At 41.2% G+C, this 22,518-nt stretch overlaps 1 protein-coding gene across 1 annotated transcript; it reads left to right on the forward strand.

Annotated features, from left to right (window-relative positions):
- Nucleotides 1–1,375: 1,375 nt before the first annotated feature.
- On the forward strand, nucleotides 1,376–20,077 carry LOC146452061 (filamin-A-like). Its single transcript, XM_085098217.1, has 14 exons — nucleotides 1,376–1,966; nucleotides 4,336–5,646; nucleotides 6,198–6,484; nucleotides 7,200–7,430; nucleotides 7,804–8,163; nucleotides 8,836–8,957; nucleotides 11,987–12,122; nucleotides 12,591–12,773; nucleotides 13,395–13,679; nucleotides 14,144–14,434; nucleotides 15,045–15,444; nucleotides 15,904–16,173; nucleotides 16,801–17,091; nucleotides 17,706–20,077. Exons 1-14 carry the CDS (start codon nucleotides 1,588–1,590, stop codon nucleotides 18,041–18,043), a joined length of 4,884 nt encoding a protein of 1,627 aa, XP_084954343.1. The 5' UTR covers nucleotides 1,376–1,587; the 3' UTR covers nucleotides 18,044–20,077.
- The last annotated feature ends 2,441 nt before the right edge of the window (nucleotides 20,078–22,518 follow it).

Genomic DNA, 22,518 nt, shown 5'->3' on the forward strand with positions numbered 1-22,518 from the left:
ATTTCTATCTCATGTTGTCACAACGAACAAGGTTTCGTACCAGGAGCGGAAAGCAATTTTGCTTTTTTTATTTGTGGGTCAAGAAAGCTTCCTAACTTGATCAAACAAGGCTTTAACTTTAATAACTCGATAAAAATCCAACCTGAAATAATCTTCGAAACCCGTAAGTACTTAAACTCCTGTGCTAAAAGAAATTTTCAGTTCAGTATTTTTAATGAGTACATTCGTGAAGTAAGAGATGTTAAATCAGCCACTCGTGACAGCTGTGGTTATATGATTCCTCTTCATCAGGTGAAACATACAAAGTTGAGATATATATTGTTTAAAGTGGTTGAAATGCTATTAATGTACTACCAGTAGTTATTTAAATAAGCTTACAAAGAAAGGTCATGTTACTTTTTGCATATATAACCCTTGAAGTGCGAATTTCTATTCTTACAACGTTCATCAGGATTTTTTCAGTAACTCCCTTTCAGAGAAACATGTAGTTCATCCGACAAGAGAAGTCGTGCATCTAGTCAGGAAAAATATCAGTTTTTCTTTCACTCCAACCTCACTCAACAATCCTTTTTCGATTCTTAAGTAACTGGCTGAACTCCAAATTGGTAAAAAAAAAATTGTACTGAATATCATTTTCAAAATATTTGAAAAACAAACAGAATTACACCAAGGTACTGCTCCATCGAGTTTTGATTTGAATGGTCACACTTCAAGTTTCCCCCAATCCGAATGGATTGACCGAATTAGAAAAGAACTGCCTTCAATTTCACTTGTTCGTAAGCAGTCCACATAAAATCAAATTAAATTTCAAAATGTCAGGATAGAAAGTTGTAACAACACAGTTCAGCCAACAGTGAACCTGCTCTGCATACTGTACGTATTATGGCGGCCTCGCTCTGCAACAAGCAAATCATTCTCCGGTTGCAAACACACTTTTGCAGCCAACATAATAAAATTCAAAGTTAACAGCCTGACAGCCCCCTACTAGCAGAACTTTCTTTACATTTAACAATTACATCAACTTAACAAGTAAATATTCAAAGTACATTTTTAAAGGCGTATTGTTGCCAAAAGTCTTCACTGCGGTACATCTGTTTCTTTTTGGTACAATTCCTCTTTCTCCCCAAGCACACCAAACTGATGAAAATGTATCGTTTATTTCACAAACGGCCTGAAGAAAACGTTGCGAAATTCACCAGCGTCTTTGGCAAATGTTATTGGCTTCCTTTGCGAAAAGTCAGGGAAATATTGAGCTGCAAAAGTTTTGCTCGAGCTTCAATATCGTGACGGATAAACGCATTAAGTGCCATCCTGATCTCCATATAAGGAGGCGTCAATTGATATTTGTCACATTCAATCTCCCACCGGGACTTGTAGGAAGCCATTGTTGAAGTGCAATCGAGCGAGCTTGACACATCATAAGACATGTAAATTACTTGTATACATATTTTGAGCCAGCGTACTAAATCTACATTGTGTTCACGGGTGTTTTATCTTCTTAAATATGTAGAGGGTGTGTACACAACGACACGAGAAGATAAAAAATTGAGTAAACGGGAACGACGGATAGGAGAGGATTTAGTTATCATGACTACTACCATTGACCGCGATCGACAGAGTAGCCTTAGTGCTCATGCTACAAGCCCACGACGACCAAGCAGCGGGCAGTTCAGCTTCAGAGGATCCTTGTATGTCGCTCAAAATGAGAAAGATTGGATTGAAATCCAGAAGAACACTTTCATGAACTGGGTTAATGTTCAGGTGGAGCCGTACGGAGTTCAGATCACTGGGGACTTAGACGAGGCCTTTGCAGATGGATTGTTGCTGGTATACCTCGTAGAGTCGATATCCACCAAGAAAGTCGGGCGCTACAACAAGAATCCTAAGATGTATGCACAGAAACTCGAAAATATCACAGCTGCGTTGAAACTTCTGGAGAGCGATGGAATAAAACTTGTGAATATAGGTAAGGTATTGCAATGCGTGACAATTCATGATCGCATTCTCTGTTCACATTTATAAATATCCCTATTTCATTTCCTGCACAAACAGATCTTAAGTAAACATAACGGTACTATGAAGATCGTAAAAGAGAAAAGCATGAAAAGGGAAAATATGGAAGTTATTTCCACGTCTTCGGGGCACGAAACATAATTACCGCTCTTTATACAAAACTTTTCCGCACAGATTTTGCCGTTGTCATAGGTTTCATGCTACAAGAACGTCTTGGATCACGCAAGAATCGTAGTATTTTGTGCTGTTAAACACTGTGGTTTTGGTTATGAGGATTGCAATAGCTACCTCAAGCTGGCTGGCATTGGAATTTTTCGCCCCGAGAGTTAAGGACAACTGTTTACTTTATACTTGGTTGAACGGACGATCGCCGAGGCGCAATAGCGCAATTTCTTCCTCGACGATATTGCACGCGAAAGCCCGCATATGCACGCAAATTTGCGCAAAGTGGGACGTAAATAGACAAGTGTTGATTGAATTTCGCTTCAAATCTCTGGAGACGTGGCTCTAACAGACACAATTGCCTCGGACCACAGCATCTATTATGGTTTAAATACTTCAGGAACTTTCATTTTAAACTCCACACTAATTAAATATTTATTATATAGGTCTGCGAGTTTATCATCAGTAATGTTTACGATTCTCCCTTTTGAACGAAATTTGTAATCTCACAATATATAGATTTTAATCCCAGACAAGGCAGACGTATTATGAAATGACTTCAATCAATTTACTTTTCTTTCTGGCGCCCATACGTAGGTGAAAGCAATTAAAATATAATTTATGAGCATTTGTTAACTCCAAAGCATTTATTCCATTCTTTCAGTTGCCGTTGTGGTCTCATGGATGTTTCGATCCGTTTACTTAGCAACAATATATAAATCATATTTGGTTTAAAAACGTGTGAAATTACTAGAATAGCCAGAACCTTCTTTGACGAAAATCTCACGAATGATAAATTATACAATTATTAAACGCGTTTACATTAACCGTCGATCTTTTCGCAGTTTATAATTTTTATGACAATCGAGGCTCCAAGAAAATATTTTGATCAAAGATATGACTTCATTAATGTGAGAAAATTGTCTTTTATTCGATAGCGCCGTCTTGGAGCTAAACAATAAAACAACAATTCTTTGTTGTTTGACGTAGAATACAAGAAGCATTTGACGGAACGACCACAACTTCCTCTTTCAACTGCTGCAATAAAATAAAATTATTATTTTTCTTTGAAAAAGCGCTAAATATTGATAGTGCAGAGAAACCTTTTTTTTAGAAATATTGGCTTAGCCTCAAACCACTTTGTTTTCTTTCTTTCTTTGTCTCGCAAAACAGACCTCCCGTATTTTCGGGCGAAATGTGCAGCCCCATACAGCAAACGCTGTCAAAGACACCGAAATTTCTCTACTCTTGCCGAATTGTAGGCACCTATGGCGTACATAGGCACGAAACGTAAACTTAATTCTTGCGAATCTAAATTCTGATTATCTCTCCAGAAATGTGACTGACAATTTTCCCTTTCCTGAATCCACGATAATGATTTTGACTGATCTTATCTTAATAGCTCTATTATTGAAAACATTTCGCTCAATGTCAGTGAAGGCATATTACTCACTCAACAGTTATACATTGTCATGCTGTCTGCACAAACATTTTCCCTTCTGTCAATTAGCAATCTTATAACTCATTTGAAAGTCATATTTCACTGATTTTACCTAAGTCCCAGTTTCTTTCTCTTTCGGGTAGCAAATCATCAAGCTCTAAAGAACAATTTGTAGTATTTGGGCGGCGCATATAATTCTGATTGGTAAAGAATGAAGAAACACGGTCATTAAATTCTTATTGTACAGGTGTTACATAAATTTAACCACCTTTGATGCGTTAAACTCGCTTTAAAGTTAGCTTAATGATAGGAGACTTCAGAACATCAACATTTACTTGACTATGAACATAACAATAACCATAAATGGGCGCTGAAAGTCAAAGCATAATTCACAAACAGCATTCTTGTTAAGGTAGAATCTCAACTGAGTAATGTGACAATCGAGAAACCAATCTATCAGTCAGTCTGTCAATAAATCGAACAATCGATCAGCCAATCAAATCAGTCAAAGAGCCAGCCAATCGAAACCAAACAACCAACGTGTACTGATTTATTGATCAATCGCCGGATTGATTGATCGATCAATCGATAAATCAGTGAAGTAAGTCAGAAAGAAACATCATACTGCACTACACGACTGTTAATACGAGGCTCACGAGGTCGATTTATCGATCATTGCAATGCAACAAATTGACAGGTTTGTATTTTTGGTTACCCAGGCAACGAAGACATCGCCAATGGCAACGTGAAGCTGATTCTGGGGTTGGTTTGGCGGTTGATTCTTCATTACCAAATCAGCTCAAGTGGAAGCGCCTCAGGTAAACAGTTACTTCTCTTGTGGCTCAAAAACGCTATCCCAGACATGGAGATTAGAAACGTCACAACCGACTGGAACAATGGAATGGCTTTGAATGCTCTCAATGAGTTCTGTGAACCAGGGATGTGCCCTAACTACTTGAGCCTTAATCCCGATGCGAGGCTCCACAACACGAGCGAAGCTATGAACGCTGCTGAGAAAAACTTTAAAATCCCGAAGGTGCTTTCTCCGGAATTCTTCGTGAGTCCTTACGTCGACGAGCTGAGTATGATGACGTATCTATCGTATTACACACAACCGGGATCCATTGGTGAGAAGCGAACACTGGAGTTTATCAATGAAGCGGCACCGGGCTTGAACGTGAAGAACTTCAACACGGATTGGAACGATGGGAAAACGTTGTGCCGCTTTCTGGAGGCGCAGTGTCCTGGGATTATCCCGGATTTCGAGAATATCGATAATAAGAGTCCCCTGGAGAATGCCACGGTAGCGCTGAACGTGGCCGAGGAGAAACTAGGGGTGAAAAAGGTGCTGACCCCCGAAGAACTCTTGAATCCAGATGTAGATGAGCTCAGTATTATGGCATACATGCTTCAGTTTCGCAATGCTGAGAAACTACAAAGCCAAGCGCACCTGTTTAAAGCTGATGGAGCAGGGATCAAAAGGGGAGTCCGTGGGAAACCATCCGAGTTTTCCCTTTACGGGCGCAAAGATATCGGTTTTGACGGCATCCGTATCGACGTGAAAGGCCCGAGCGGGAGTCAATCGTACCCTGTGGAGACGTATACTGATTCCGACGGGTCACTCAAGTGCCGGTTTGTACCCTTTGAAAGCGGTCCGCACACGATTTCTGTAAGACATTTTGGTAAAGAAATCCCACAGGGTCCGTTCAATGTCATGGTACACGAAAATGTCGGAGACGTGCAAGTGACTGGAGCAGGAATCAAGAACGCTGTGCTCATGAAACCAGCCGAGTTTATTGTTCAGACAAATGACGACAACTCGCCTCCTGTAACAGCGTCAGTGGAGGGACCCACAAAAACCGCGCATTGCACAATGGAACCCCTGGGAAATGGAAAATGGAGGGGGACTTTTATTCCCAAGGAAGTGGGTGAGCATAAGGTTCGGATTGAGGTCGGTAGCACCCCTTTGCTTGGCAGTCCGTTCACCTGTAAAGTAGGCGACCCGTCAAAGTGCAACGTATCTGGGAACGGTAAGCATTCTTTGGTTTGTTTAAGTCACGCAATTGCTTGTGTCATGCAGTCTTTCTGTGCTAACGATGGTAGAGAAAACACTGCGAGATACATAAACAAGGCCCAGTTGCCCGATTAAGCTAATCCTGGATTAGCGTCAACTTAGTTACTAATCAATAGAGACTCTTCCAGAAGATTCGTGTCCCTTAGTTTTGACTTTTTTGAATTTTCTTTACCATTAGCTAAAACTTAGCTTTTGAAAACATTTTTAATGAGCAAGATTAAAACCTAAGTTAATTTTAATCGGAGATAAGCGTTGATCAGCTTTTGAACAACCCACCCAGAACTCTTGATATCTTGGTCCTAGACACTTCACTTATGTCCAGAATTTGGGTACTTTATGTAAGACAGACCTATTTGTCATTCTCAAATGACTTCATGTTTGACAGAATTATTTGTGTTTTAGTAGGAATTAAGGATGGAGGACATCTTGTGATGTTCATACAGTTTATGGATGTCATTATTGTGTATTTCTTGATATACAGACTATTTGAACATTTTTTCTTTTCAGACAATGGGCGTAATTCAGCTATAGGACGTCCCTCTGCCTACGAAGTGGACACTTCTGGGGCAGGGCTTGGAGAATTGGCCATTCAGTGCCGGGGACCAAGCGGAAATGTCCCAGTGGACGTGCGACCTACTGCACCCGGGAAATATAACGTATCATTTATTCCCAACAAGCCTGGAGAGTACAACATTCACTTTGTGTTCAATGGAGAGGATATCCCGGGCAGTCCAATCAAGACTTTGGTCAATGATCCTAACAGAATTGTGGCGCATGGCGATGGGCTGAGTCAGGTAAGAAGAAAATAAAGTGTTCTGAGATTTACCAAGCCACAAAAGAATGTGAGAATCGGACACATCAATCAGCTATCAAATTTTTGTTTGTATGACGAACATTGAGAGAACAGAGCAGACAAAATGGCTTCCAACGAGATTGAAACGTCCTTATGCATTGGAATCCCCTCTGTTGATATGACGAAGTCTGCATCCTAATGAATGACATAAAGCCGAAGCCAAATAAGTCACAACTTACCAATCGTATTAAACAAAACAATAAACTTTTTGGAATTCCAAAGGAAAAGATTTAATTGGTGTAATGCGCGTGAAAACGCTTACCTGGTGTCAAGGGTGGGAGAGGCAACATAGTCATGCGCAGGAAGTCGGCCAAATCCCGATGCTACTAAATTAGCTCTTTATTGATCTCGATTGTTCAGTGAAACGATCTTTTTTGATAAGCTGGAGTATTTAGCACAATCTTGCAACTTATCATAAGTACGTAAATGTATGATCATCCGGGTGAGTGTAGTCCTGAGAAGGACTGTTTAAGGTGACACTGTTGACTGACGTTTCGACAACCTGAGAGGAAGCCATCTTCAGCAAGTTTGCAACTTATGGTAGAGCCCAACAAAAGAAAATCCAAAGCAGAGCATCATTAGTTTCAGAAAGCCACTCAAAAAGGTTGGTTTATGTGTAAATACGATGCCACTTACTTTGGATTTGCTCAATTCAGGTCACCACGGATGACGAAGCAGAATTCTTTATCACTCTTCATGGCGCCGGTGATGGTGAACTGAAGGTTTACGGGGAGGCACCATACGGGCCCTTTCCTGTGGACCTACTACAGTCCCCCAAGGAAAAGGACACCTACATTGTGCGATACACCCCACAGGGGGTGGGTGAGCACAAAATCCACATCCTCTTTGCTGGTGAACCAGTGAATGGAAGTCCGTTCATCGTGAAGGTGTGAAACTTTATATTTTTGAATTTTATAACGTTTCTTTTGAGCCTTAATTTAGATAGTTTGTGGTTTACTTAGATGAAAATTCGCCTCAAAGTCGGTCTAAGCAACCATTTACCATGTTTCTTTTGGTGTGAAAATCACAGGGTTTTGTCTTCAGACCCCTCATGTATACGTAAACTGAAAAATAATAAAAGCACTTGGCTAGAAATTGGACAAGCGAATAGTTTTCTTATCGTGCGCAACATTGTGCAATGTTGCCGATAGTGGACTTGTGTCGTTTCTGTCGCAGAGGTTAACAAATTCTTGTGTTTGTAATGTGTTGCAAACCGCCAAAGGGTGCACGATTCAATTCAACAATTGCTTCTTCCCCCAGGTCGCAGACCCGAGAAAAGTTTCAATCGAGTCACGAGAGCAGGAACCAAAGCACTTCACCGTGCGTCATGAGGTGGACATACCTGTCCAGGTGCCGGACTCAGCTGGGGAGGGCCAGCTGGAGGCTACCGTTCTGGGCCCTGATCAGCAGAGTGTCCCTTCTACCGTCACCAAGGAGGATGACGGATATCATATCCGGTTTGTACCCCGTCAAACCGGTCAGCACAAAGTGATGGTCATGTATGGTGGCAAGGAGGTGTCCGGTAGTCCTTACGCCATTCGCATCCGGGACTCTACCAGCATGAAGGTCAAGGTTAAAGAAATGGAGCAGATGAGAACAGGATACTCGACTCAGAAGGAGGTCAGTAAACTTACGCAGTATGAATAAACAAGTTCTTCCATCAATTATTGATAGATTACCAAGGGAACAGCTTATGAGAATAAAAAAGTCGATCAGGGCCGGTTTTTATTGCATTAGGCTAGTGTATCTCAGGGGCACTGTCACAATAAGAAGTACCATATCGAGGTGGTAATTAGCCTGCGTAGGTAGTGGTATTGTTCGCGCGTAAATTTAATTCATTTCCTCGCGGCTTTGCTTTCTCGCGGCTCCGCTACCCAAAGTTCGCTGTCTTGCAACATTCCGCCAGCTTCGCAGAACTTGAAGGTGATAATCATATTTTGACATATCATGGAGCAAGGAATTTCTCCATATTTAGACTTAGCAGCTGGATTCATAATCTCTGATGAGTCTGATTCGCTTTGCGCAAGTTCTTCAATGATATTGCTCCTTGCTAGAACATTGCAGTTATGTACGCTGGAAACTTCAGCAGCTGCAACAAGAAAGCCTGAAAAAAATCAGGCCTGCACGGGATTCGAACCCATGACCTCTGAAATATCGTTGGAGTGCTTTACCATCTGAGCTATCAAGCCAACTGGGAGCTTGGTGAATTTCGTAAAATACCCGTAGAAGTGAAGTGTTGCAAGTGAAATTTGTGAAGTACATTGCTGTTTGTTCTATGCATCTGTGATTTAGGTTGATGTTCCTATTGAAGTACCGGAAGAGATAGACGAGATGTCGGCGACAGTTCATGATGAAGATGGCAAACTAGTCCGATCGACGCTTAACGTGGAAGCTGACGGCTTGTACCACGTGAGGTGAGGTGATTTTCCAAGGTGCAATAACAGTATCCATATCTTAGAAGACCGAACATAGCGTGCAATACTATACTCGATGTCGCCATAAACTTGATTCCCGGGCGAGGCCAGAGGTGCAGCTTCACTGTTCTTTTGGCGCTAAAGGTGAACAGTAAAAATTAAAACGAAGAAGAAAACAGACAGATCGTCAATGGACAGTAGAGCTAAGCGCGGGAAAATGCTTAGTCTGAAATGCTATTTAATTTTCAGGGGAAGGCTTTTATAACAGGCCTTATAATAGACGGGAGCGAAGGATAATAACTGAGTACAAAACGCGGGGACGAATGGGCATTTTAGAGGTGGACACAGCGTGCAACTGCGGTGTGGTGTGTTTTCCCTTGGTCTGTCGTTTGAGCGCGCGGCCTCGAGACTGGTGCGAGCGAGGAAATAGGGAGAGAGACTAGGGAGACCGCGTGTGAGGCTCTCGCGCGAAAATTCACACTTTTTGCAGCGTGCGACTCGCGAGTTCGCGCTTTTGGCGATTCAAGTCTCTCTCCGCGAATTTCAAGGAAAAAAGACCATTTTACCGCGTACGTGGAATACAGTGCACTGCTCAACTGCTCAACTGCTTAAATCTTTCCACCTTTTCGGTACATTGTTTAACCCTACATCAACAATTACGCGAGATTGCGCGATAAAAAGTATGACGAGGAGCCATCAGAATCATATGACTCCTGGTATGACATGGTAACCTTCTGTCACGCAATATTAAGTCCCCTTCAAACGATTTCAATATCCCTCAAACTTCACTTCAGTAGTTGCTAAAACCTATCGTCATGTTGAAACATGTTTCTTACCCATATTCTGTTTCCAAAAAGGCGTTACGTCAAAGGTAAGTAGACCTGATCACTATGTTCGTGGACGTGAGGTTTTCCTTGTTAAATTTCATGCGTTCAACAGGCGAGAAATCTTCATAACAGGGCACTTACGAACGGTACACAGGAAAATGAAAACGCAGAAGCGAGCAGGACATTAGTGGCACTTTATCAATATCTAATCCTTGTAGCTTAGATTGATTGTTTCAAGGCAAAATCTGCAAATTGAAATCGTCTTTTAGTGGATCATAAAGTGAGTGGAACTCAAAGTTTGAGCTCGACGCGCTATTCCGATGATTTTGGTGAGCGTGGTTGTTTAATGTTTGACTTATTTTTGCTACAGTTTTCTAAAAATGTGTTTCTGTTACCTGTTGAAGGATTCCAAGAGCAAACTTAACGCGATATTGTTCTCGAGAAGTAAATCCTGGAGTTACTGAACATTTTCTACTTTAGAGCCTGAAATTCGCATCACAAAGGAACGTCTTGTGTACTTTTCTATAAGGCAGGTTTTCCCGCGTATTCATGGTGCTGTTGCGATTCTGTGCACCCCAACTACAGATGGGGATGCAATTCTATTTAATGATCAAGAGCCTTTACGTTACATTACAACAATTACGTTACTTTGATTAGAGGTTTCTAAAAGTTCTTATAAATCGTTATTTCAATGCTACAAGGTAAATTTTTTTTTTGTCTGAAACACAGTATATCCTCCTTGACTGAAAAGTCAGTGATCACATTTTTGTCGCACCTAAAAACGTCTTTATTCTGACCCCAGTTACTTGATAGTTGAAACAATCATGTTTGGAAAAACCAAGTACTTGTCAAACTTTGGACACACGTATTAATAAAAGGATTGTATTTAGAGAAGGCTGCCGCTAAAGTGTGTTAAAATGATAACTTTTGTTTGCGTTTAAAGATATTTGAGATATGACTAATTTACGTGAAAAGAATTTCGAGACATGTCCAATGTTTACGTCTTTGTTTTCACTGATGTGTGGATCCAATATAATAATTCAGTAGTTCTTTGGCGGCACTAACACTGGCAAGTAAAAACGATTTTAATTTATTGTGTTGGTCTTATAATTAAGCTATTTCAACAATGTTGTCGTCTTTAGTTATCACTTTAATGTTTGGAAACAAGTCGAACAATTCTTTCGCTGTTTATTAGTGTGGTTTTCTTTTTTCTAGATTGTACTTACGAAAAATGATAATATCGGTTACTAAGTACTTATATCATTTACAATCTCAATATATTGAAGGATTGTAAATTCATGTTGAAGTGTTCAATGATTCATAACTGAACTGCAAAGGAAATAAAAATGTTTTGTTTCGGAATCGGAGAGTTCTTCATTTACCAATCCAAGAGGCATGATCTTTTGGACACACAAACGGCTTCTTACGCCACGGTTTTAAGAAAACTATATTCTTTACAGAAGACTAAGATGAATATCCCGTTTACAATATTAGACATAATTACCTTTAGTTGGTTTTCGGTGATGAGTGTCAAACTCGTTAGTTTCATATATACTTCCGACGCACGCGCGTTCATAAATCTGATTGGATAAAAGTTGTTGTTTCATTCATGAGTCATAAGAAGGTCTTTTACAGTTCCTCTGTAATCGTAGACATTTTCTACCCTCTCTCAAGGCCGGCTTGCCGTGTTTTAACTAAGTGTCTAGCCAATCGACTTCCGGTTAGACGACTCGACTACAAGGGCAAACGAATCGATCGAGTCGAGTCGTTTCGTCATAATCCCAGACGAATCGAGTCAGATTGGGTGTATTGGACAACCCTCTACTGAATTTGATTGTTTAAAAGGAAGCAATTAGCACAGCAGACACATGCACGCGTAGAGTACCTTTCTTTGATTTAAGCTAATTGTTTAGGAAGAGGAAGACAGGTAAACTGGATGAGGATTTGTAGCTTTTTCGACTGAGTGATGATAATGCCGACTACCAGGACTGAGAAAGCTCGAGGATTTCATCAACGTTATTTACAACTTTAATCAGTATTCTGAAGTGTCACCCTAAAACGTTGGTGCTTGCGTTATGCAGACGTAGTCTCCCCAAAGTTTCAACCTGAGGCAATTCTTGGACGCCTAGTTCCTAGAGAAAAACAAAATTATTCTGCCGCCTGTCCAAAGTTTATTAAAGTAATGTCTTTTTTCTCTTTTAGGTTTGTTCCATATAAACCCGGTCGCTACACAGTTGATGTGCGCTGTGGAGGACAATCCATTGAAAACAGTCCATTTGTTATGAGGATCTCCGAAGCCGAGACGGTGTCAGTTAAGGTGAAGGAGTTTGAGAAACAGGTAAAGGGCAATCCAAAAGCATGGATCTTTTCCTTCTTTTGTAAAAATGGGTTTATAAAGTAAAGCTAAAATAAACAGTATACCCACAGAGATGCTCTTTTCCTATATTTTTTCCACTGTTGTTTTTTGTGGAGGAAGAAAAACTGGAGTGTTCGGAAAAAAACAAATGAGACCCTAACCACGCCAAGACAGCAAATCCCGAAAAAAAAAACATTGGGGGGGAGGGGGGGGGCAGATTCAGGCGCTCTTACACTGCACAACTCCCCCACCCCACCCACCTCACCTCCAAATCCCTGGCACCCTTTTCCTTTCATTTTGACTAAATTTGGGTTAATAAAATAATCCAAACGAAAGCAACGTTGAGAAAAATAACAATAGTATAAAAAGAGTATGGACAGTAAGGACAAACATACAGTAATTTCCAACCCTCTCTTTGCTCTCGCGTGACTCAATAAACTCTCCTGCCAGGGGGATGTCCGTTATTACGTAGGGCACGAGGTAGACGTTCCCATGGAGATCCCTGCTGGAGTTGATGACGTGTCTGCTGGTGTGTATGACCCGGATGGTAAATTAGAGAGGTCCACATTCCGCAAGGATCCCGACGGTCTGTTTCACTTAAAGTTTGTTCCTACGAAAGCCGGACAGCATAAGGTGAGTGGAGATAGTGACGCAGTGTCCTAATAAAACGATTATGTCGTTATTCATTTATCAACCAGTCTTACTAGACACACCGGTCAAACTGGTTCTGGTCTTGGAATCAGTAGGCGTCCGATATTTAGGCCACAAAATTGAGAGCCGTTAGTTGCAAGTTTGCAATTCTATTGGTAAAAACAAATTACATTTACGAGTGAAGATACTGTCTCCTGACCCTGTTGCGTTCGTACTGAGACGAAAAGTTACAAAAACAGAATGCAAATAAATTAGCGTCCAACTACGAATTTTCGACGCCGTTAAATCAAGTGGCAACTGGATTCTTCATCACTTCATCTGATAAAGGCGCCGTGATGGCGCCTAAAGCTCAACTCTTCATCTCCGCTGATTGAGCAACAGAGCGGGAACGTCAGTTAACAACGGCGCGCGCATCAAGAATACCCGAAATAGACTCGCGTCCAGACTATTCCGCGCGCTCTCACGTCCTCAAATGACGTTCCCACTCTATTGCTTAATCAGCCTACTTTTAGTTCTTTAACAAACCAATAACGACAAGCCACAGACTTACCTTTTTCTAGGTACACTCTCTTATTTTAACTCTCGCGTTTCTTCTGTTATAAGGTGGACATTCGTATGGGTGGGCGCTCTGTGGAAAACAGTCCATTCCCCTTAAACGTAGTGGAACCAAACACTGCTGTGGTGCGCCTGCGCCAACCAGAGGAGGCTGAGCAAAAGTACTTGGTCCGCCGCGAGCTGGACATCGCACTCGACGCAGCCGAAGGCAGTCGGAACATGTCGGCAAATGTCGAAGGCCCTGACAACGAGAACGTACCGTGTTCTTTCGAAAAAGGAGACGATGGACTGTACCATGTGAAGTTTGTGCCTTACCAACCAGGAGATTATAAGGTAAGTCGGTGTTTTCTCTAGCCAATCAGATCAAACATACGTTTTTTGTGTGCAAACGCACCATGCCGACCAAGACCTGCGAATTTTTTTTCTGGAGCAAACTCAAATCATTCGTAACTTGCCTTATTCGCGTTTTCCTGCGCTTGACCTCGGTTGCTTGTTTCCCGCGCTCAAGACATGTTAGCAGTTACGTGGCTTCCTGTGCCACTGTCAGTGGTTGCACGTTTTCCCGCGCTTGTGGAATGTTTTCGCGCGTTTGGTACCGGTACCATTTTTTCTTTGACTTCTGATTGGCTCACTTACTTTGTTGGTTGTGATCCGTTTCTTGATTCTTGCTTATTTTAATAACTATAACAACAACGACGTACTGAGCTAATCAGAATTCGAAACAAAAACAGGCTAGATTCTGTTTTGGTCTTCCCATGGTAAGTTTCCATAAAGACGCCCACTGTACCTTTTTGTAGGTTCATGTAAAAAGCGACGGCGTTCCAGTGGCCAGCAGTCCTTTCCTTATCAGAGTTGGCGATCCAGGCAAAGTCCAAGTTGCGCATGTGCGTAGCGAGGAGCTGTTTGCAGAGCGTGTTATCAAGAACGAAGTAGACTTGGCAGTGGAAAGCTCATATGACATGAATGATGACGAATTCTCTGCCAAAGTGACCTCCCCTGATGGAGAAAACGTGCCGTGTATCATAACTAGAGGAACAGATAACCGCCTTCACGTGAAATTCACCCCACATAAACCTGGTCCATATAAGGTAAACGTGTGGCTCAAACTAACGGTTTAAAAAATTCATTCAACATAATAGTTGTGTTATACCTTTATACGAGCCAGTTTTCATTTTTTTGAGCTTAAAGGCACTAAAATAGCGAGTTCGCAATTACCAATTTTCCTCGGAATAAATTGTTCATTATAAGACACTTTTCTTTCTTTAAATCTCGACTGTTAGTAGTGCTTCCTTACACGCACCCTTGCAGAGTGTATATGCTCCGTTATATATTTGAGCTCATTTTGGTGTAAATTTGCTTGCTAAAATGTTATGTCGCAAAATATAAATCGCCCTCTTCTGTGTAAACGTGTAAATCAATCTGTTTGAGAAAGGCTAACACGATAAGCCGTATAAATTTGTTAGACCACTTGTAGACACAACTTAGACCTCCTGCATCGCAAATGATTATTCAGTAATCCGAAGATTAATCTCGATTTAGCTGGCTCTAAAGTTGGTGTAACTAGCTCCGCTCTTTAAGAATAAGCAACACGCTAAAATCACAAAACTATTACGACAATGATGAGTTCAGTTCTTTATCCAAACACTTTTCTAAGCCAAGTAAAAACTAATTTCACCGTGCCGTTATCTTAATGCACAGGTCGATGTCTTTTACCGCGGTGAGCCAGTCCAGGGGTCTCCCTTTACAGTGAACGTCACAGACCAGACACACGGCGTACAGGTTGTCAATTTCGACCAATCGGATCGCTTCCTCGAGAACCGCGAGGCCGACATCCCGATTATGATCCCGGAAGGAGCCTCCTCAAGCTACCTGAACTGCCGCGTCACTGATCCTGAGAAGCAGATTCTGCCGCATGAACTCGTTTATGATCGCCATAGCAACTTACATCATATCCGGTTTGTACCCGTGAGGCCTGGGCGCCACAAGGTGGAGGTGGAGTATGATGGTGCGCCGGTTGACGGATCGCCGTTCATTTTGAACATCGAAGGAAACGAGGGATATAAGAAAGTCTTTGCATCAGGAGCGGGACTGCAAGGAGGTGAGATAAATATAATGAGTTTTGTTTTAAAATTCTTGTTCCCAGGGGGATCAGTTCTTAAGAAACTGCGGTGCTGCGTCAGTGGGGGAGTAGCCTGCAGAACAGGCGTTTTTTTTGTGTGTTTTTCAGGCGAGCGGAAGCAAGCGTGATTAACGCACGACGGGAGGGGCGCGAAAAACTCGCGCCCCGCACTCGCCTCGTGCTTGCCTCCGCTAGCCTGAAAAACGCAAAAAAATAACGCCTCTTCTGCAGGTTAGTGGGGGAGAGGAAACGAATGAGCAGGAGAGTTACAAAAGCCTGTCGGGGTACCCTCTGACGAAGGGATAACGCTTAAAAAGCAAACTTTTATATTTTTTTGCGATGTCTAATTTACCTTATCAGCCTGTGTTGATAAAACCAAACATTACTACAATCCACGACAAACTACTAAAATTCGTCGCATTTTTTTTCTTTTCCCAGGCTTAGTAAACGAGAAAATAGAATTCATGGTGGATGCTCGCAGTGCAGGTCGCGGAAGGCTAACAGGAAAACTAACAGGAGTCAATTATCACACGGATGTAGAGATTAAAGACCTGGGTGAAGGGCGATACGCATGTCATTATCTGGTTCCTCAGGCGGGAGCATACGTGTTGTCCCTCATGTGGAATGGACAGCACATACCAGAGAGTCCCTATAAGGTCACTGTCAGAGAGGCCCAGGCTATGAAGGCCAACAGGTGCCTTGTTGAAGGTACAAAAACTGGCTAGGATAGGCTATCTGTTATTGTTAAAAACGTGATCATTGCGTAATGCTATTCCAGAGTTTTCATTAGCTTAGCGGTCATGGTATATCAGACGTTATGCCACGCGCATGCCCGATGCGCATGTCTGGTCCTTCTTGTAAAACGAAGTCAGAGAGATTTTGCAATATTTCTTGGTTGTTTAACAAAACAGTCGTACTTGTTGGATATAAGATGATTACAGTCACCCTGGCGCTTTGCGTCCGTTTGGTTATCTATCACCTTATATTCCCAACACGCGAATGAGGAAAAATTGTTAAGTACACGGTTAAAACTAATATTGTAAATATTCGTTTTATTTTGAGCGTGAATTTCTCTGAGTGAGTTTAAAAAGTTCTTCCCTAGTAGTATCTGTTTGTATTTAAAGAATGGATCCAGACAGCAACTGCTGTGACACAATTTACCCGAAAATTATCTTTAAAATACGAAAGATGATAAGATTTTTCAATAAGGACGGTTTACAAACGTCTAACTGGCATATGCAAGCACAAATGTAGGTACAGACAGACAGACAGACAGACAGACAGAAAAACAAGACAAACACGTTTTTCAACCAGTCAAACTTGTTTTACTCTCAGGGACCATGCTGAGGGAGGGAGGATCTGCCACAGTGGGACAAGCCATGGGATTCAACATCAACAGCAAAGATGCGGGTCCGGGACAGTTGTACGTGCGCTGTCAGGGACCCTCAAAAGATTGTGATGTCACTGTGTTTGATAACAAGGACTCTACGTTTCAAGTTCAGATCTTCCCCTCTGAGGTTGGGAACCATTTGGTGTACGTAGAGTGGGGTGGAAGGCCCGTCCACGGCAGCCCCTTTTTGGTGCGCGTAGGACAGCCCCCCGATCCAAGCAAAGTCCGTGTCTATGGTAAGTAACTTAATGGCCGATATACCCGACAAATTTAATTGCAACTATTGCATTCGAGTTTGAGACTTTGTCGGGAGGTTTTGAAACATGTTTTCAAATCGAACAAAAGTAAAATTATTTTCAGGCTAATTCCCCGAACTAGGACTTTCCTTGCAATGGTCGGATGTTCTAACCATTAAGCTAATCGGAGTCTCAAAAGATCAGAAATTTCAAAATAATCTTTCTCTCTCTTTTTGACTTACCACTCCCCCATACAATTTACTGGAATCTGTTCAATTTTACACTATACATAATCGATTTTTGTTGTAAGCATGAATTAAGCAAGTTCCATGCGATAGCCGAACTAAAACATGTAATCTCTGTCGAACCGCTCGGTGTGTTTAGCCATTGGTACTGCAGCTGTTATCCGAGTTAACACATATTTCTTAAAGTTAAAATGTTCTTACAGTTGATTGAACAGACTGTCGTAATGCCTTTTTCATGATTCGTTCGTAATCGATAATACATGAATGTCAGGCAGTACACTTTTGTAAGTTTTCCGAAGCTGTATGGTTCCTTTACCGGTTCAGCTAGCAAAGGCGGTCGCAGAATAAAATGCGTGTCTTCCCCGACAGGTCCTGGTCTGGAGAATGGAATGTTGAGAAACTTTAAAGGCGAATTCCTCGTAGAAACCAAAGGCGCGGGGCCTGGAACTCTCAAGATCAGAATCCATGGCCCTCGAGGAGCCTTCAAGGTAGAAATGTACCGGGACACCTCAAAGGAGCGTTCTATTGGAGTACGGTACAACCCCACAGAGGTCGGGCGCTACATTATCAACATAAAATGGGCCGACCAGCATATACCAGGGAGCCCCTTTGACGTCACAATAGTTGACACTAGAGAGGAATTGGATTCCATTAACGAACTAAAAGACAACGCGGTGCTCTTTCAACGAAGAGACGCTACATTGTAGAAGACTGGTAGCTAGTTTATTTGAACTTATTCCCAGCCTCTTCTCGGTCAAAAAAATTCGAGATGGCGGCAAATTGGCCTGGTGGCAGCCGTCTTGAAATTTTGCAATATCGAGGAGAACTTACATTTACAGATATAGGATTTGTGTTTTATTGGGTGTTGCTGGCCCAGTCTCCTGACCTCATTTGTATGTTCTGTTACTTCTGCCTTCGGCAGTGAATCCAAAAGTCTTAGGCCGCATTCTTTTGGAACAATTCCGGCTATCATTTGTACGGTCATGGACGAATAGAATACACAGATTATCAGTTCATAAAGATCGCAATTCCACCAATTCTAAACGAATGTAATTTTTCTTTTTCTGAGCAAACTGAATTTCGTTCATTCTGCTGTCAGGAGAAGAATAAACGAAATACCGTTTTGATCATTTATATTCCGTAAATAGAACAGGCCCCAAAAGAACATTAAACTGTCTGTGTATTTCTATTACGGAAAAGACTCAAAAGAACGGTCCTTAACTCGCTTCCAGTTTCTAAGCCACTCTTGAAAATCTGAGGGTAAATAAAGGTGATGTAAAGGTGATGCTTCCAGTTTAGCCCGAGAACATAGAAGTGAATGCGAAGAGCTGGGCACTAGTTAGGTTGGTATTCGCCGCGTATTACAAACAGAAAATAAAATAAATAATTCAAACTAAATTACGTCAACAACATGACTAACATGACTGAAGACTTCATTTGCCATAACAAAAACGTAAGCGGAGCATAATCTATAAGTTAATACCGAACAAATGATATTTTCAGTGACGGTTTGGAAAATAACTAATACCAAGAAGTTGTATTCCGGGACTATGTATTTATTCCAAACTGTTGAACACAAAACAATTTTATTTAAAGTAACTATAAGCTATATATTTATAAGGTAGTATGACGTAATTAAATTTGCTGGTTTTAAACGTATGCAATCATTTTTGCTAGCTTGGTGACGTCATTCATAGTTTTAAGGTCGCTCAATATTTGTCGATATCGCTCACAAGTATATTTTTTTTCGACGAAAATAGTATTTTTGATAGAGGCCACTTTATTATTACCACTTTATTTACGTATTTCGTTGACTAGTCATTTGAGTAGAATACATCAAGCGCTTTTTGGGCGAAGCATTTTTAAAATTAGTGAGTTGACTGAATTGCTAAAGTAAAAATCTGAAAAAAATTAAGAAAGTGTGAAACACGGATATAATATAGGTGGCAAAATAATTTAGCTTTTTTCTTTGGTTAGTTTGTTTTCGTGTTTATTCAGTGTTGTCATGAACTTAGTTTATAGATGACTGCAGTTGAAAAAAAGCGATAAGTTGGTCCTTTATTTCTAAGTACCTTATGTCACAATGACGTTTTATCGTTTGAACACGCGAACGCGTTTTTAAGACATTTTCCCGATATTCCTGCGAAATTTGAAACAACTAGATGCTGCTACGATGATTGTTTCGTTGTTCGTGGTGCTAGGACGATTGCCCTAAAAATAAGCCCTTAATTAGAAGCATGATGATTGAACTAAAAGCTATTGAACGTCGCCTTCCTGTGGCACATAAGTTTTCCCATGATGCACAAGGTGTTTTTAAAATTGGAGTCTGTGGATGAAATCCTAAAGTGTAACCATTCAAATGAAAGCTACTGAGCAGTACTTTCCTGTGGTGCTGTTTATTATGCTGTACAAGGTGGTTCTAACTTTTGGTTCTGTGGATGAAATCCTAAAGTGCGACCATTCAAATGAGCATCGTCATAAAGTACTACTCTCGTCCTTCATTTTAGTTTTGGTTTTTGGAATTAGAAACTTTAGAAACATTTACGGATCGTTTAGCGGTATTGGACCGACTGATATTAGTCATGCGGGCGGTGGAGGATAAAACGACATGAAAGTCATACCAATTTAATAAAAACCGAAAAGGGCAGGAAAAGTAGTTGTTGGTCCTTTTTTATAAAAAGCGTTTGAAAGGGAGTGTTAGCTAGATTTGTTACTGTAAATAAAAGTCTATTTTGGCGATATATGTGATGTATTTTTGTTGAGTTCGCCGCTTCTGTCAAAACAAAACAAATTAAAATAACAGTGCTACCAATTTCCTTTTCACTGTGCATAAGGCAGATAGCCCATGGATGGTGGTTTATTTGAACTCTTCACTGTTCAGGCGCACTGTTAGACTGACATAACTCGACTCTTTTAGATCGGTCGCGAAGCCTGGACCATGGCGAAGTGGCGGGGCGAACCACCAGGCATCGCACTATGAGAAGGAAGTGTAGTGTGTCCTGATATTGTAAAGAACAGTGGGAAAATGTCTCTCTTAAAGAAATATACGGCCGCTTCTGAAGGGAACCACTATTAGTACAAGCGATGTTTTCAGTTCAGTTCAGAGGAAGTTCAGTGTTGTGTGTAAGAAAGCTGCACTAATTGATGTTAAGTCGGTACAAAACTCCTTCCTCTTGAAAAGAGGGAAGAAGCAGAACCTCCCTTCACTCCCCAAGGCTCTGCCAGGAAGGGCGGGAAGAAGAACGACGATAATTTTAAAAAGAAATCTTTAAAGGACAGACTATCTACTCCATAAGCAAACGCCCAGTTCCCTTCCGGTATCTCAAACTCCATCACCGGAAGCAATTCTTTTGTTCAGTTTAAGCCCCAAAAAAGGGCGCGTGGGCTTGCTCCGCACCGAATTAGAACCACCCTTGAGTTAAAACTGACCGATGGGTTACGCGCGTGCAACACGTACGCTTCAACGAGCGCGGCACTTCCTATTGTCGACTTCGTGTTCTCCGAGGAACAAAAAAACTTTATTATACTCTTCGCATTTACAATAGCGGACAGTTAAAATTTCTGCAGTGGTTGGACAGAATATCACTCGAAAATTTACGTGCAAAAGTCTCTTGAACTGATTCAAGCAGTTCATGTAAAACGTGATCAAAATCAATCGAATGGGGCAAGATAGAAACGCCAGGAGGTTTCTCGAAGCCAGACTTGTCGGTTCAGTGGTTTGCTGAACAATAAAGCACTGCTGCAGGGCTATTAAATGAACAGTAACTTCAGAGAAAGAGCTCCTAACCGCAACAAAGCAAGCATCCATGTGTATCAAGGGGAGGAAATATACATATACAGAAGAGCTAAATTAACGACGTCAGCAAGATTGCGCAAGATGAATAAGGCTACTACTGAAGATGCATTTGAAAATAAAAAGGCTAACACCTTTGAGCTTTTTCACTGGAACGTTTTGAGCTTTGGCCGTTCGATTCGCTCTGACAAAAGGCTACTCTCGAATCCCTCTACGGTGGCAAAATTACCTTATAAAATCTGTTGATAAAACGAAACATTCGTTACCACTCCCCCATGGACGCAGGAGGGCACGGTCACACTTGTGATTTCATCTATAGACTCAAACTATCAGTACTGGTTTGTGTTTGAGCGCTAGTGATCGAACGATCGCACAGTTAGAGGCCAGTGATTTGGCAATCGTCTGCAAGAGTACCGAAAGAATGTTTATTGACTTGGCAGTGCAAGAATATCAATTGTATATCGTGCATGATAAGGCAGTATTTTCTAATGGAAATTTTGTTCGAAGATAACAATAACTCAGTTGTTTTGAGTTTTCACGCTCTCAAGAGAACATTTTTAAGTATAAAATTTTAATGTTGTCACTTAACGTCTTTTGAAAATTCCGCCTGTAATCTTCGAAGCGCTGGGAAAAATTTGTTCTTTTGCTTTTACTGACTATTTTCGGCTGGAACATTTATGTAGTTTTTTTTTTTCAATCATGACGAAGTGCATTTGCGGCCATTTATACCAGTTTTCTTTGAGTCACAAAGATTCCATGCTTATTTCAAAGCGGCTTCATTAGCGTAATTGAAAAAGCGTGCCTAAACTTGAAACGCCGACAAAAAAAACTCATCCTTTGTTCCAATGTTATTATTTTGTTTGCTAACGCCAAGCCGATAATGAACACATTGTTCCTTCTTATCCACTGACGTGTGTTTGCCGAATAGTAATCAAATGAGCGCTCTTTTTTTTCATAATAATAATTTGAAAGCTATCTCTCACTAACTACAACACAAACTAAAAAAAGCACAAGTTCTTTTTCTACATTTTCATTCAGAATATCTGACAGGTGCGAAAGACGGCGAGTATAAATCCGTATCCGTAGCTTTTGGTACCAGCGACCGAATAACAGAACGGCTTGCACCTGTTCTAAGCTCTGTTTTCACAGGATCCTGACACTGCAGCCTAGTTTTGCTCTGACGAATGGCTAACGCTGGAAACGTCAACACTCGAATCTCTCTATGGTGGCCAAATTCCCTCATCTACCCTGTTGATAAAACCAAACATTTGTTTCTTTTGTTTTTAAGTCCAGTAGCATTGTTTTGTTGTTCGTTATTTTGTTCTCCCGACCAATAATGTTAGAAGTTGGAAATGGCACAGGTCGCCTCCGATAAAATCCATAGAGAAC

Source organism: Pavona decussata, unplaced genomic scaffold (assembly GCF_977016875.1).
Source record: "Pavona decussata unplaced genomic scaffold, jaPavDecu1.1 SCAFFOLD_381, whole genome shotgun sequence".
Taxonomy (NCBI): Eukaryota; Metazoa; Cnidaria; class Anthozoa; order Scleractinia; family Agariciidae; genus Pavona; species Pavona decussata.

Coding starts and splice junctions, on each gene's coding strand:
- LOC146452061 (XM_085098217.1), top strand. CDS start 1,588: ATGACTACTACCATTGACCGCGATCGACAGAGTAGCCTTAGTGCTCAT. Junction 6,485..7,199: donor ATGGCGATGGGCTGAGTCAG/GTAAGAAGAAAA, acceptor TGCTCAATTCAG/GTCACCACGGATGACGAAGC. Junction 16,174..16,800: donor CAACAGGTGCCTTGTTGAAG/GTACAAAAACTG, acceptor TTTTACTCTCAG/GGACCATGCTGAGGGAGGGA.